The 16,325-nt window shown below is 39.3% G+C and overlaps 1 protein-coding gene across 28 annotated transcripts in view; it reads left to right on the forward strand.

The window, feature by feature from the left end:
* ZNF507 (zinc finger protein 507) overlaps positions 1-16,325 on the forward strand; it is a 49,951-nt gene that overhangs the window by 10,430 nt on the left and 23,196 nt on the right. For all 28 annotated transcript variants that reach the window (XR_011421770.1, XR_011421761.1, XR_011421764.1 and 25 more), the window contains 2 exon segments: positions 210-327; positions 3,962-4,076. Coding sequence is in view for 4 of the 28 variants with exons in the window: in XM_023649369.2 (XP_023505137.1) it covers positions 210-327; positions 3,962-4,076 (233 nt within the window). In the remaining 24 variants the exon portion in view is untranslated.

Here is a 16,325-nt window from a genome sequence, read left to right on the forward strand (position 1 = left end):
TTTTTGATGAGGTTGTGATTTCCCTAGTGTATTTCTTTCCATAAACTGTCAAATATATCAAATTATCATCCAGCACATTTGATTTTAAAATCTTGGTAATGTGTTCTAGGTACTAGGCCATGAAAATAATTAATTCCTCCTACAGCCTTCTAGTCACTGTGCAAATATATTTATTGAAAATTACGTATTAATTTCTCTCAATGTTTTAGAGTCAACTGAGGACCCATGAGAGAGAGCAACACAGTCTTCCAGATCCCTTGTCAATAGCCACTTCTAGTGAGTCAAGAATTTCCAGTGATACAGCTGAAGGAAGATGTGTTCCAGAAGGTATCTGTGCATTTTTTATATAGGCTTCACTGACTAGCGTATGAAGTTAAAAAAATACCCTTAGTTGTCATATGGGTTATTTTCAGTACTAATGCTGCATATTTTTTTTCTATTTTTATACTATGGATGTGAGTGAATCTTATATCTGTTCCTAAGGAAATTCCGAATTCTAAATGAAATGCTATATTAGTAAGTACTCAGCTTCAACTGTGTAGGTAGATGTTACACTGAAATTTGTGCTGTCCTGCAAGAGCCAAGTATAGCATAAACCCTGAGTTGACATACCAGCAAGCCAGGAAAGCTGCAGCGTAGAAAGCACGCCTCCCCTCCCTCATTCGGCACCAGTTGACCCAGTGAGAACATAGCCTTTGCAGATGGTAGGCCCCCACCTCAAACCTTAACTGAGGCTTCCTGCCGTGATCTTATTCCTATCCAAGTATGACTGCCAGATTTCATCTGCATTGTTTAAAAAAAAAGAAAAAAACCAAGATCTTTTTATGTACTAGTTAGGTACCAGTCGGCCAAGTTTCTACTAATAGGAATATTAGAATCAAAAGATTTAATTAGAGTTCCATGAAAAGGCGGATGCCACATCCGGAGAATTAGGGATAAAGTGTAATAAGCTGTGCTTTCTTGCATCAGCTCACTTCAATTGATATACTTTAAATGTCTCAAGTGTGGTACATAGTGTTTATGGGAAATAAAACATATTGGGGTGACTTTCCTTTTTAGATTTCCTAAGAATTAAAGTTAGAAACAACTGCAGAGTAAAATGTTTTACCATAATGTTTCATTAAATTATACCCAAGAAAGCATAACTGATTCTAGAATGTTTCTGAAAGAACTGATTTGACACCACTGTAGCACCAAGATTCTCTTGTCAAACAGATGTCACCCCTGTAAAACTATCCAAAACAAAAGGAGTTTATGACATAGCATCTGTTTCTGCAGTAGATGGCTGAGCTAAAACAGTTTTGTTTCCTTTTTACAAAATAGCCCTAAATGCCTCCTTTTATTTTAATTCATTATGTTTCCATATCCCCTTTAAAGGAGACATTAAAACATTGGATAGCATTGGATCATAAATCCCTAATGAAGGAATAAAGTAACTACTACTCAGTGGCACCACCTGCGGTTAATACTAGTGGTGGAATATGTCTTTTCTAGCACCATCTTCAAAAGCAATAATTTAAAGCTGTGCAAATGGATTAACCAATTAAAACTCACAATTTTAGTAGAAAAGATTAAAATGTCAGCTCCAGAATAAAATAACCAGCTCGAGCTTTACGTTAGCATCTGTCCAGCATATTCCATTTTGCAGCATCTTTCCTTTGAGTCAGACTGTTTCTTAGGGTTAGATGTGTGGGTTTTAAATTGCTTGCCCTGCCTTTTTTCCTTCCACTTGGCTCCATTTGCTTTTCTCTGTCACAGTAGTGTAACGGTTTAATGACTGCTAACCTCCTGCACACGGACAGCTATACTGAGACTTCATGAATTCAGTAGTAGAACTTTAGAAAGTAACCTGGTTGTTAGGCCAAAGAACAAGTTTTTAGGTCACAAGGAAGGTAAAAATAATTTATGTCCTATTAAAACTTCTTTAGCTATTTAGTGAACTTATTAAGCAAATGAGGATGTGTGTTTCTGTGGTCCCCACTGTCTCCCCACTTTGATAGCACAGAGAACTTAAGGCGTGGTTTCCACTCAGAGGTCCAGTGTAGTGGCACCTCAGACACTCGTTCTGCCGAGAGGCATGGAGTGCCCATGCTGAGCGGGACACTGTGCTAGGTGCTGGGAGTATGGCGAAGGCCTCGCTGTCTTTGAGGACCCCAGCCCAGTGAGGAAGACAGAACTGTGCCGACAGGTATGTGAGCAAGCACACGGCTGCTCTCATAGAGCCTCGGGCAGAGCACCTTCATTTTGTGTTTCTTCAGGAAATTTATTCTTCTGTAGTGTAAACCTGCAATTCACCAAGCCCTGGAATCCCGTGTAAACAAAACAGGTGCATCCCTGCCTGCGGGGAGTCGACAGCAGGCAGCAGTCAGACTCGAGGCCGGCACGCAGGACATGTGGACGCTGGTGAAGGAAACCACAGAGTGCTACTGGGCTCACCCACGCTGGGAGGGCCTAGTGTTTCCATTTTGTAGATGAGAAAACTGAGTCCTCAAGAGGTAAAATAATTTGCCTGTGATCACACGGGTACTAAGTGGCAGAGCGAGGACTCAACCCAAGTTTTTGAACTTTAAATCCAATTTTCTTTCCATTGGAGACAGTTGCTTGAAGTAGCACAGGCTCTCATTCTGTGCTATATTAAGTTTTTCCATCTGTCATTTTTATTAGTTGTCATTGATCTGTAATATTTCTCACACCAAACCATTATCCAATATTTCACACTTCATTTTTTCAGAGTTTTTTTTAAACTGTATTTGGAACAGTGCCACTTATAATCAAGTCCAAGTTTTTAACCTACCAATTAAGAGCAATACTCACATTATAATTATGATTAGTATGTATATTAATGTTACAGATTTATTCCAGGAAATTAGGACGTTTTGTTCTACTTGGCAAAAGTAGTTATTAGCAAAAGAAAATTTCAGTTTTAGAAAGCTTAAATTTAACTTAAGGATTTCCTTTGTTTTGTTCAAATGTCAGTGTGGGTTTTCTTTTGTGCCACCCATTTTACTTAGCTCTCTGTGCCCTGGTGTTCTACCTAAGCCAGCTTCCTGCTCAGCCTTCTTCAGCTTCCACGCTTGCTTTGTTTCTGCGTGTAAAGCAGTGGGGCTGTCAGTGGCCTGTGGACTGTGTGCCGGCAGCAGAGTAAAGAAAGCGTCAAACACCTCCAGGAGCAGGTTCATATGATCAAGCCATTCGGCTTGTTTTGTCTCAGGTTTACTCTGATTTGAATTAGCCAGCTCTGTTCTTGCAGAGTGAGTTTAGGAACGTGGCCTATTTCCACTGGATCTGTGTTTCCTGGATTTCAGAGAGCCACGTGTTCATGTTAGTCATAACCTTTGTGCTTGTGACCTGTCACTTCACTAGATAGAATTATATTATGTAGCACTTAATAATTTGCAGTTTCTTTTCCTTCCATTGTTGCATTGATAGCTGATAGTTACAAACAAAGGAAGCCTACAGAGTGAAAAAGCTTTAGGCTTTTTGTATTGAGTTTGTTATTTGTTCTTTGTAGCCATACTTTATAATATTGGATTATAGTATTCAATTATAACTTGTTGGCAAATCTGTGTTTCCTTAAGACAACATGTCCAATATTGATTAGACTAACACCTTTCAAATTAACAGTGTATCTGGTTAAGTCAGGTGCTGCACAGTCAGCAGGGCTGCTGGCATCAAGTTCATTGTATTTCAGAATTTTGTACAAGGTTTTGTAGAAACCAAGCCTATGTATCTATGTTTACAAGTCAGATGATACTCAGTTTATATCTGCTGACAGTCCAGATGGAGGAGAACCTGTGAAGCCACTTTAAAACTTCAACTTACTAACTTTATTAAATAGTGAGAAAGCCCTGATTGAAATGTTATACTGTGTGGTATAAGTATTCACTTACAGTGGAATGTAAATGCTGTCATTTGAATCTAATCAAAGCATATTGCTAAAACTCTGAAATACCTTGTCTAGGGAATAAGTCTTCAGTCCAGAAACAGTATAGATGTGATGTGTGTGATTATACAAGTACAACATACGTGGGTGTCAGAAACCACAGACGAATCCATAACTCTGATAAGCCGTACAGGTAAGTGTGATGATCTTAGAGTTGTAATGCTTGTATTAAAATATGTTATAGTAAAAAAAAAAAGTAGAAGTAATTAATTCATAACACTAGTTTAAACACAGGTTAAGCACTAAGAAACTTTCCCTTACTGGTTTCATGAGTGTTTATTAAAGAATATGAACGTTAAGCCTGAGTGTTACGACAATAGGCATTTGTCTAGTTGAAATACAGGAAGATGTCTATATCATTTTTATGTTTCCAGTTTTATTTGGGTATAAATTATTAGCAATTTTCACTGCTTAGACTACATTTCAGTGATTTGGCAGTTAAATACTCAATATTCCATCAAAAGATCCTTGAAACTTAAAAGCAATAAAATTCCCTATGAAAGATTCTGTTTTTGAAAATTGATCTCATATGTATAGAATAAGGTCATTTAATTTAATTTTGTTGATTTTTTACAAATGGCAATTCTAATAGGTATTGTCAAAAAATGTAGGCATTCTTAGTTGGTCAAGATAGGTTGATAAATAGAAATCATTATTTCTTAAACTTTGCCTCTTGAGAATAAACTACTTATTTATGTATAGTTAAGGTACATTGTTGCAAAGTTTGTCTAGCTGTCACGGAGCTAGACAGCTTGTTCTACTAGCAGACATGATGGAACACCAGATTCCCACTCAAAGCTGAGTGAGTCACTGTGACCCATAGTGCTGGGCCGTCGGCATGAACTCATTAACCCCTTGTCAAAACTTGTTTCACGTTTTAACTCTCTCCCCAGGGTTTATAGGTATGACACAGGTCAATGTAGGGAAGTTACTTTGTTAATATTTAATGAAAACCTGACAGACTATGCCTTAAAATGCCTTTATTTCATCCCATAATGTGGCATTCTCTCTCTATATATGGTTTTAAATATTTAATATTTGCTTAATTTGCTAACTAGCAGACTTATTTATAATCACTCTTCATACACTATCTGTTTGCAGAGTCTTTTAGCTCTGTGCAATGTCTTTGACCTTGCTACAGTGTCTCTATTTTTATTTCAAATGTTTTTAAAACTAGGATCCCTTAGAGAGATTTTTCCCCCAAGTATAACGAAGGCTATTAACCATTATTAAAAATAACTCAGTGCCATAAATTGTAGATGAGGAGTGATAGGTGGTATTTAACATGTATCATTTATTATTTACACTAGGAACTATGTGGGAGAACATGATGGAAACCAGAGACACTGGTTCATCTGGTGTGAGGAGAAAGCTTTGCCTTTATGTTTGGGATATCTTTATTCTTAAATTTAATGACATACTGTGCCAAATTCTTATGATCTGAGCAATAATAAAATAACATTCCTCTGGATCTAGAATTAGACTGTTCATTCAAATTCACTGAGAAATATTTATTGAGCAAATATTATGTTCCAGGAGCTGTGCTAGACTCTTAGACTATAGTCCTGATTAAAAAGGCATCATCAGTGCCATCATGAAGCTTATCGACAAACAGCAAACAAGGAAACTCTCAAATATACAGTTACGATAAATTTGTGAAAGAGCTTAACGATTGATTCTGCTCCTGTGGAGGAGAGTTACATCTACCTGAATAGATTTACAGCTTAAAGTCTCATTTTGATAGCTTTCTGTGTCTTAGGGATTACGTTTTCTTATGTTCTTAAAATATTCACAGACTCATAGGATTGGTTGCAGTTGTCTTAGGGTCTTCCTAGCAGTGGACAACATCCTGTGAGAATCCTCCTCCTGTTACAGAAGAGAAGACTCAGTATATCATTTTCCAAATTTATTCACACTACACAGAAAGAAACTGTTGTCATACTACTCCCTCATGTGATTATTACCAACTTTTTCTCATAACTCTTATTTTCCAACTTTGAAATCTGTGACTCTTCCTTTCACCTTCTTTAAATACTTTTGGGACACGTCCCCGTTCCTTACTAGCTCTTCGTGTTGTCAGTCTTTAATTTTGACCATTCTGCTAGGTGTGTAGTGGTGTGTTGTTGTGGTTCTGATTTGCGTTTTCCCTGATAATTCATGAAGTTGGGCATCTTTTCATTTGTTCATAGGCTACTGCCCGTTCTTTATGGGGTCATCTGCCTTCTGCGTACTCATTTGCAGCAGCTCTTTATATATTCTGAACACGAGGCCTCTGTCTGTTGCATATATTCTGTTGCATATATTGCACATATCTTCTCTAAGCTGTGGGTTGCCTTTCTCTTCTCAGTGAGGTTTTTTTGATGAACAGAAATTTCTAGTTTTAATGTAGTCAGATTTATTAATCTTTTTTCTTTGTGGTTAGGGTTTCTGTGTCTTTATGCTCTGAAACTGAAGTTGATTTTTTGAAATAGCCTGGTGAGTAAGGAAGATGATGAGGTAAAATGTGTGCTTAGAAAATAGTGAGACTGATTTTCAGGGATGCACATCAGCTGGGCCAAAAATACTGCGTGCTTATGTATTAATGAGACTGATTTTCTAATGTGGCACCAAAACTGGGGGAAAAAAACCCAGCAAGTTTTTAAGCAATGGGAATGACATTTTGGAATGACGCCGTTGCCTCAGTGTGGTCAGTCATTGTATGAAGTCTGGTCTTTACATAAATATAAATATATTAGAAATGATAATCATAGTTAACATTTTTTAGAACATTTTTCGTGGGCCAGGCAATGCACTAAGCCCTCAGTTTGTGTCAGCTCGCTTAATCTGGACAACAGCCTAGTATTTAGGAATATTACTATCCCATTTTCATAGATATGGAAACAGAGACAGAATAGATAAAAACTTTCTCCAGGTCTCACAAGTGGCAGAGCTGGGCTTGAACCCTTGCTCCTGTCAGCTGTGCACATTGTCTGTCTCTGCTGTGCCAGAGAAAATGGCTCATGAGGCTGACTGCCGCTCATTGCCCCCCCCCCCGCAACTTAGTGGTGTAGAGCAGCAGCTGTTTTATCGTGCTCAGGGATTCTGTGGGTCAGGAATTCATAAAGGGCACTGTCAGGATGGCTTGTCACTGTTCCATAAGCTCTGGGGTCTCAGTTAAAGGCTGGAGGTCACTCAGGCAGCTGGGGGATGCAGTCATCTGAAGGCTCCCTCCCCAGGCTGGGGGTTCGTGCTGGCCGTGCCTGGGCCCTCAGCTGGAACACGTAATGCATTTCTCCGCGTGGACTTTTCAAGCATGCTAGTTCCAAAAGTGAATGCTTAGATAAGAAGTAGGCCAAGGCCATATTACCTTCTATGACCAACCTTCCACCATAGTTGTAGGCTTCTTAAGTCTCTTTTAATCTGAGGTGTGTTGAATCTTTAGTAAATTGTGTTGGCTTGGGGAAAAATTTTTCAAGTCTTTGAAAAACTTGAATTTGTCTTAATGAAAACAGTTTAGCGGATGGCATAATTTGGAGGGAAAAGATATGTTTTGTTTTGAAGGGATGAACTGAAGGAGTTTGGTTTTCACAGTAGCATGAAGACTTCTTGGGTTCATGACAAAATTTGAAGTGGCCACTTCTCTGGGCCTTAGTTATTTATTTCTTTGAAAGCATAGGAAGCGAATTGAATGTGCTAGGAGAAACCCCACTGCAGAATTTCTATTGAAATCTTTTATGTATTGTCGGGGGGCGGGGGGAATCCCCTTTCTACCCTTCTTGTGTTCATATGCCCGGAATAATACTAAAATTGACCAAAGACCAGATTAACAGGAGAAAAACCCAATTTAATTAGTTGTGCACAGGAGGATCATAAAAATGGTGCTTGGAGAGTGAACAAAGCAGGCAATATATATATATCTTTTATACAAAGAAACAATAAATTTGTGAGGAATGACAGGGCAAAGAAACTTAGTTTTAGGGTGTGTAATAAGAGAGGAATTTAAGCAGAGTTTAGGTTTGTATTAAATTAACAAGGTTTGTTTATGTCTGCCTCTCAGCCCAGAATTCCCTAGCTTTGGTGATAAGGATGCTGGGAGAGCACCTTTCACATGGGAGATTTATTTCCTGCTTTCAGGGGACCAGAAACAGGAGGGTCAGCATGCCCTTTTTGCTTCTCAAGTAACTTTAATTCAAAATAGTCGATATGCCATTGTGGGATATTTAAAGTCAGCCTGCTCTTGGTCCCAACAAATTATACTCAGCTCACCTCAAATCTTACAGGACATCCAGTTTCTGCTTTCTTCGCCTAACCCTCAAGGCACTTGCTCCTAATTGAATCAGACCTGGAATAAGGTGGGATCCAAGTAAGGTCCTAGTTCAGAGAAATAAGGTGTTTTAACCACTTCCTTATCTCCCTGGTGTTCTAGGACTAAAGTAACTAACCCATTGGAATTGGGAGAAAGCCTGTAGAAAAATTCAGTCCAAGATTTTTAGCCAGATACTGAGAAGCTTTCGGTTTTCCAATGTAAAATGTTTTCTACAGCACCAAGCAATTAACTCAGTTTTCAGCGGACACCGACCAGATGTTCTAAAAATTTAACTCAGTTCTGGCACTGTCTACCTGGAGACAGCATCAGATCCCACTGTTAAGGGCTCAGTCACACAAGACTGCCCCCCACTTCAGACACCAGGTTGTCACCTGTGCTTCTGACCAACCAGCTATAAATCGGAAGTTCCCATGACCCCCTCCTCAGGTTTGATTAGTTTTCTAGAGTGGCTCACAGAACTCAGGAAACTAGTTTACTTACAGTTACCAATTTATTAAAAAGGATACTGATGAAAACCACATGAAGAAATACACAGGGCAAGGCCCAGGAGCGGCAAGGCTCCCATGGCCTCTCTGGGCCTGCCACTCTCCCAGCATTTCACATGGTCACCAGCCTGGATGCTCTTTGAACTGTCCTTTTGGGTTTTATGTAACCATCATTACATAGGCATGACTGATTAAATCATTGGCCATTGGTGATTGAACTCAATCTCCATTCCCTCTCTCCTCCCCTGGGAGGTGGGATGAAAGTTCCAACCTCAGTCACGTGGTTGGTTCCTCTGGCAACCAGCCCCCATCCTCAGGTGCTTTCCTGAACTCACTCGTTAATGTAACAAAAGACACCTTTATGCAGTCATCACTTAGGAAATTCCAAGGGTTTTAGGAGCTCCGCGCCAGAAACTAGGACAAAGACCAAATATATATTTCTTATTCTAAATCACAATATCACAGATTTCTACGTTGGCTTTCATTTGATTGCCAAAAATAGCTTTCTTGCATCAAGAAGAAAACATTTTTCATACAGATGTGGGTTGGATTTTATTCTTTGCCATAGAAATTGTGTTCATTCTGGCATTCCAAAGCTCTGGTCCAGCCTTATTTACAGGCTACACCAGGAGACCAGCACCCCTGCTGTTAGGATGTTCCCTTGTTTCCTCACATCACATGTATAACTTGATGACTTGAATAATTGAAGTACCAAATGGCTCTATCATCAGGAGCATCAGGCAGTTCCACTAAAGGCGCAAAACAAACTTGTGATAGGTGATGTCATATAAATCTGCTGCTGCTATTCTTGTTACCACACAGAGGACACAATCTGCTCACCACAAGACAGAAGCCAGTCGTCAAGAGGCAAGATGGTGGCAAAGAAAGGACATTTTATTACAGCCTGCTAGCAAGGGGGAAGATGGCTGACTAATGTCCAAAAGAACCATCTTAAGGGGGCCACAGAATCTTGAACCAGTTATATAGGCCAGTGGGTTATAGGGGAGGGGATTAGGAATGTTGACCTGAGAGTTGCCACACCAGATTTTTCAGTTTTCATTGATGATGGCTACCAGCATAGACCCTGTTCGGGAGTCATCACATTCCTAAGGAACTCAAAAGAATGAAGTTATTGTCTTATTGTGATTGGTAAGTACATACACAAGCAGAGGTCATAAAATCTATGGAGCAGTTAGATCTTCTGGAGGGTGCTTATCCAGTTGGGCTAGTTAGACAGAGGTCATTCAAAGTTACAATATGGTCTCTTTTCTACAATATGGCTTCCCTTACATCAACCTTGTGTTGAGTTGGTATCAGTTCCCCCCCTTTTGTTTTTTGTTCCTCAATCTTGAGGGACATCCTATTGATGAGGGGCATACGTTGTTCCACCTCTTTAAGCCAGTCTCTTAGTAAGATGGTGATGCAGGTGGGCTCCAAAAGTTAGGCTCATGTTGTGTAAACAAGTAACCAGATATTTCATAAGAATCATTTCTAGAGAGACAAAAAGAAAAACAAGGTCAATGGTGGGAGAAAATTATAAACCAGTTCCTGAGCCCAGGAGGCAGCCAGTCAACAGACATGATGTGAGGCAACAGACATGAATCTCTCTTAAGTTTATATCACGTCCTCCAGCTTCAGTTTGCAAGGCTTCAGGCAAAAGGGCAGGTTCAGTTCTCAGTGATTCCAAGTGAAAATGATGGGAAAAAATTGAAAACGTTAGTTTGGAGATTTGTAGCCAGATATTTCAAAAGACTAGAAGAATTCAGGATCCAGTCCAGTTAACAGATATAAGACAAAAACCTCAAAGACAGTTAACAGATCTAGAATCTAATATCCATGAATGTGTACTACAGTTTTTACTGAAATAATTTTTCTCTCTAAAACCACCCTCATTTTTACCAAAGATAGCCAATTAAGACTCTTTGGTTTGCAAAATAAGTATAGTTTCAATCAAACTTCTTTCATTCATTTACATAAGTACAGCAAGAACAGTCATTAATCACATAGGCTCTTTTAAATATGCTTTGCTGAAACTTTTTATAAGGAATCTCAGATTGAACTTTAAAGGCCTCTTGAGGCCAGAAAAGCCAAGCCAAGTATTTGTTATCAGGCTTCACCTGCAATACCTTAGATTTGGATGAATTCCTCTCTTCTCTTGTTGTTCCCCAAAATATTTTGAGATTCTAGGCACCTGTCAGATAAGTGACCTTCCTTACTTACCTGGTAAGGTTGCTAGGAAACAAGGTACCAGGCCAATATTTCCAAGTGGCTTTATTCCAGAAAGTGAACCTTTATTCCTCAAAAGCTGCCTTGTCGTATCTGAGTCTGTATGTTTCTCTCAAATGTGACATTCCAGTCAAAGCTTTGGTAATGTAACCAATGTTTTCAATTATGTCCTGTTATAAAGAGAACAGATTCTTATTGAACTTATGCAAATAACTCTATTGCCATGAGAACAATACTCACTAAGAGTTTCCAAATTCTGGAGGGATCAGGTAGGGAGAAAAAAATAAATGTTTCGATTCTGCTTACAAAGGTGTGATCTTACCAAATTGCTGTAGGTCATAGTTAGCTTAAGGAAAAGAGAAAAAGACCTCCTTAAATCTGAAAAAACAAAACATCAAAGAAATCAATGTTTCAAACAAAAAGTCCTGTAAATTACAATCATCCTCATCAGTTCATTCAGTCCTATGTAATCAATTCTTGATCCTAATCTTCTGTTAGTAGTTTCATCAGGTCATCAGTTTCGCTGTTAGAGTTCTGAAATTTCTTAACCAGCCCAGTTTTATAGTTGGAAAGTTTATCAGAAGCCTGTATTCTGGAGTGTCAGAGTCCTTTCCATGAATTTCTCTGAAGACAAAACATATTTTGCAAAACCATTAGGGTAAAACGATAACTATCTATAAACAGCCAAACCCCAAAATGGCAATTGACAAAGAAACTTGCCTTTTTCTGTGACATACAATGCTTCAAGATAACAACTAGAATTACGGCTGATAACCAGGACAGATCAGAATTTTAGGAATGTTACATAATTTTTAAAACATTTATATTAATAAGACTTACCCTTTAATACCATTTAAGAAGATTTATCATCACTTATTTGACAATGCTTCCCATATAATTTAATATACCAAGTAAGTCTAATAAGTTTAATATCTTCCTCCTTATAGGAAGAGAGAGAGAATTTCTTTGAGAAGTCCCAGGGGCCCTCTGAAAATTCTCAAAGAGAAAATTTTTTTCCTTCTCCCAGGTCAAAAGAAAGACTTCATTCAGGATTTGAATGTACATGTATATATTTTTTTAAGAAAACAAAAACAAAATCTCCATTCTTTATTCCTTCTCTACTGAAAATATATCTTACTTTCCTTTAACACAAAGATGTTTTCCTCGTTAATTTTTAGTAGCTTTTTTTTTTAAAGATTGGCACCTGAGCTAATAATTGTTGCCAGTCTTCTTTTTTTTTTTCTTCTTCTTCTCCTTGAAGCCCGCCAGTACGTAGTCGTATATTCTAGTTGTGACCACCTATGGTGGTGCTATGTGGGATGCCACCTCAGCATGGCCTGAGGAACAGTGCCATGCCTACACCTAGGATCTGAACCGGTGAATTCCTGGGCTGCCGAAGTGGAGTACACGAACTTAAGCACTCAGCCATGGGACTGGCCCCTTTGGTAGCTTTAATTACTCATATTAATTAGAATTTTTAACCCTTACAGACCTTAAAAAAACTAAAAAGTCAAATATAAACTGTCTTTTGTATTAACATTCTATGGCTTGGCAGATTCATAAACACTTTGTAATAATTCCTAGAGACATAGAATAATCTTTAATAAAATACAAGACATGTTTACTAATAGACCCAAACATATTTTAGTTTCTCTGTAATAAGAAGCCAAAAGTAGATAAACCAGATTTAATAATTAACGTCTAATATTCTAGCTTGTTTGGAAATGATCTAGACACTCAAGGAGTTTCCATCATTGACTTTAACCTAACAAAATTTCACTTTTTCAAGTTACCAAAGAAATTTTGGAACTATTTTAAGTACTCATGTCATAAACTGTAATTATTGCTAAAAGTTTGTAAACTCTTATCTTACTTACATCTCTACCATTTGTTTATAACAATCAGATTACTCACAAGAACTTCATGTGACACTAAAGCAGCCATCATCTTAAATTGTTTTAAGTACGTATATCGTAACATAATCATTATTAAAAAGTTTCCCCCCAAATTTTACCCTTTTTACATTTATTCAGTTTACCTATTTCTGATAGTTACTTAGATTGCCTACAAAATTTCATGAGACATTAGACAAAATTAGCCATCATTTTAAGTTATTGTTTTGCTGACCAGTTGTTTTTTGTAGAAATTGGCACCTGAGCTAACAACTGCTGCCAGTCTTCTTTTTTTTTTTCCTGCTGTTTCTCCCCAAATCCTCCCAGTACATAGTTGTATATTTTAGTTGTGGGTCCTACTAGTTGTGGGTCCTGACAAGCAGTGCCGTGTCTGTGGCCAGGATCCAAACCAGTGAAACCCTGGGCCGCTGAAGCAGAGCACGCAAACTTAACTACTCGGCCATGGGCCAGCCCGGTAACCAGGTTTGTGGTAAAGGTAACATCAGCTTCTTTGACCAATAAATGTTGAATAAAGGTTGCATGTCTGCATCACATCCAATGCTGATAACTCTGAAAACATGTCCATTTTAATCAAACCAACAAACTTAAATCAGTTTTCAGTTACCAAAGATTAATTTATATCATGTTAACTTAAAAGACATTTGGGTTAATTTCTTTTCCGTTTAGAAATAATTTACGTAAGCACTTATTTTAAACCAATTAAACAGAGCTCTTAATTTTTGGTCATACTCTCCAGTGGTAAAAATATCACACACATAACATACATATAGACACACAGAGAGACTGCACAGCTATTGTTTTAAAATTTACTGCCATGAATCAGGTATAAGGCTCCCTAATTATTAATCCAAATTTTGTTTTAAGTCTTTTTTACTAACATTTGTGGAGAAGACACTCAAGATGCTAGACTTTTGATGAGGGTGCTTTTCTGGCCATTTTTCTTGCTTTTTCCTTTTTTTCTTCCTTAAGTCTTAGGAATTAGTGATGGACTAGATATTCCCCAGAGGATTTTCAAGCTCTTTGAGATAAGGGAAATAGGTGGGACCTAAACTGCCTCTAGAGCTGCATTTCCAGTCTTGCAAAGATTTTTTTTAATGATAATTGCTCTTAATTTCTGAGCAATTGGGTTGTAACTTAAATGACATTATAGGTTGATCTTCCTGTCCAATTATATCACAAAGCAACAGAGAAACCACTCAAGTTTTCTCCAAGATGGAGTTTCTGGGTCATATTTTCCTTGTCAGTTTTTAGTGTTCCAGTACCTACAAGCATTTATGGCTTAACTGTGGATACAGGAGGCATCCGCAAAAGAGAGTGTAAAAGGAGCAGCCCCCACAAGATCCAGAAAGTTCACTCCCAAAAACAGTCCAAGAAAGCAAAGGCTTTCACTGCACAGGCAGTAGTGCACTAACAAGCAACAAAGTCTCAGACAACAAAGGCTCCGATGGATTGGGACCCCTCCTGACCAGAGAGGTCACAAAGCCAAGTTCTCAAGATATAGCACTAGAGAAAAAGGAAAAGGAAAATCTCATCTTATATGCACATTAACAGTTTTAGCTATGCTTTGGGTCTCAGAGCCAGACTAATACCTGGGGGGAGGTGCCTCCAGGTTGGGCATTGTGTATGCTTTACAGAGTGGCTTGTCATTGCACAGTCATTTTCTTGAAGTTGAAAGGGGGACCTGTGTCATCTACCCCGTTCCGTGACCAACTCATCCTTTCACAGGAGACTTTGAGGTGGCGAGCGCCCAAGTGGCTCTTAACTGCTCAACCCATGCCCACCAATATCGCAACCCTTTTGGCTTCCAGGATGCCCTTAGCAACAGCTTCCACCTTATGTGCACACTCCATAGGCAGGCCCTATGGCAGAGCCTACTGGAGCCCCCCAGACGACAGGCTGATGGAGTGCCTACATCTTGCTCTATGGTTTTTCCCTTTTATGACAAATGACACACACACAAAAAAAAACAGAGACAAGGAAAAATAGTGGCTCTCTCTGGGAGGAAAGGATCAATACAATTAGTACTCAGTAGCTTGGACTCCCTATAGCTAAAAGTCGCCCAATTCGGGGGAATGCAGCCTAAGGGGCTGCAGGTGGGGATCAAATTAGCGTTTCCCATTGTTTCAGAATTTAGACGTTGCTGGTCAAAAATATATTTACGCTGCAGCTAGAATCAGATCACAAAAATTTCACTCATCCCTGAAATCAAGACCCTTATGATGAAGGCCCAGCCCAGGCTTTCTTCTAACAGCCAAGGTAGTTCCCCTGAGGCTGACGGCAGTTTGGTAGGACTCTTAGCCACATACAGGAGTGCAACCTGCATTTCTGTCCAACCATCTCTTACTGCAAAATGGAGTGCAGCCGTATTTTTGTCCAATCGTATTTGTCCAACCCCAACCTGACTGTTGTCAAGCCAAGCCCTCAGGACACAAACAAGCTTGGTTAAGATTCTGCTGTTCTCTGTAAACCTTTACAGCTCCTTGAAACCTTTGGTGGAAGGGTGGAGCCCTTGACTCTTTAAAGATTAAAGATTTTTCCTTGTTCCTTGGTTTGGAGGCTCAAAAAGAGTCCAAAATGGCAACTGCAATTTTAAATCATCTCTGGTTATCATGCCAGCTGTTTACAGTTATCCCCATTTTAGGGGGCTTTTCCCAAGTTGGCTGCAACAAACAAGGCAATTTCTAAAGAGAATTTGTTACAATCACCAAGAAACTCAGTCCCCAAACAGCCAATTTTAACAAATAGAACAGTCAGATATAGACAAACATGAACAGATACCAAAATCCTATCCTCCTGGGACTCTAATCCAGGGTACTCTGGGACTCTAACCCAGAGCTCATGACTCTAACCCAATCCTTTTGAGTGCCCCAGTGGCTGTCACCCCTTTTCATTGTCTCCTCCAATGCCAGCCTTGGGACTTTAACCCAGCAACCAGATCTCACCAGTACGACCCCTAACCCACTATCCTGATGAGATATTAGACAGTTTTAGGCACAGGCACATTTTAACGAGGTCACTTACCCAAAAGTCGTTTGATCCTGGAGCTCTTCACAGACACACAAAAACCAGATACCAGTGAACCTGTTCCTAGATTTCAGGTGAGGTCCTATACCTTTTCCCACTCTGGTAGGGCACCCTATTAACCAGATGGTCCCGCGTCTCAAAGAGGGGATCCCAGATAGGGGGGAGGGAAAGTTCTCAGTGGTGCACCCCCGAGGCAACTTACCCTACGACAGATGTGAGCCTGTCAGCCCACCCCAAGTAGCCGTTTCTCTTTCCACCATAGGGAGCATTAGGAGGCAGCCAGCGTTGGCACTGGAGAGCAGGAAGGGCAGATCCCCGAGAGAAACAGCCTCAGCAGCTGAGAGAGACTTACCCAACAGGTCACCCGTCCAAGGTCAACTGGCCATGAGTAGGATTTATCGTCCCTTCGTTGTTGCCAGATTTCTGTT

The sequence above is a fragment of the Equus caballus genome, chromosome 10 (genome assembly GCF_041296265.1).
Source record: "Equus caballus isolate H_3958 breed thoroughbred chromosome 10, TB-T2T, whole genome shotgun sequence".
Classification (NCBI taxonomy): domain Eukaryota; kingdom Metazoa; phylum Chordata; class Mammalia; order Perissodactyla; family Equidae; genus Equus; species Equus caballus.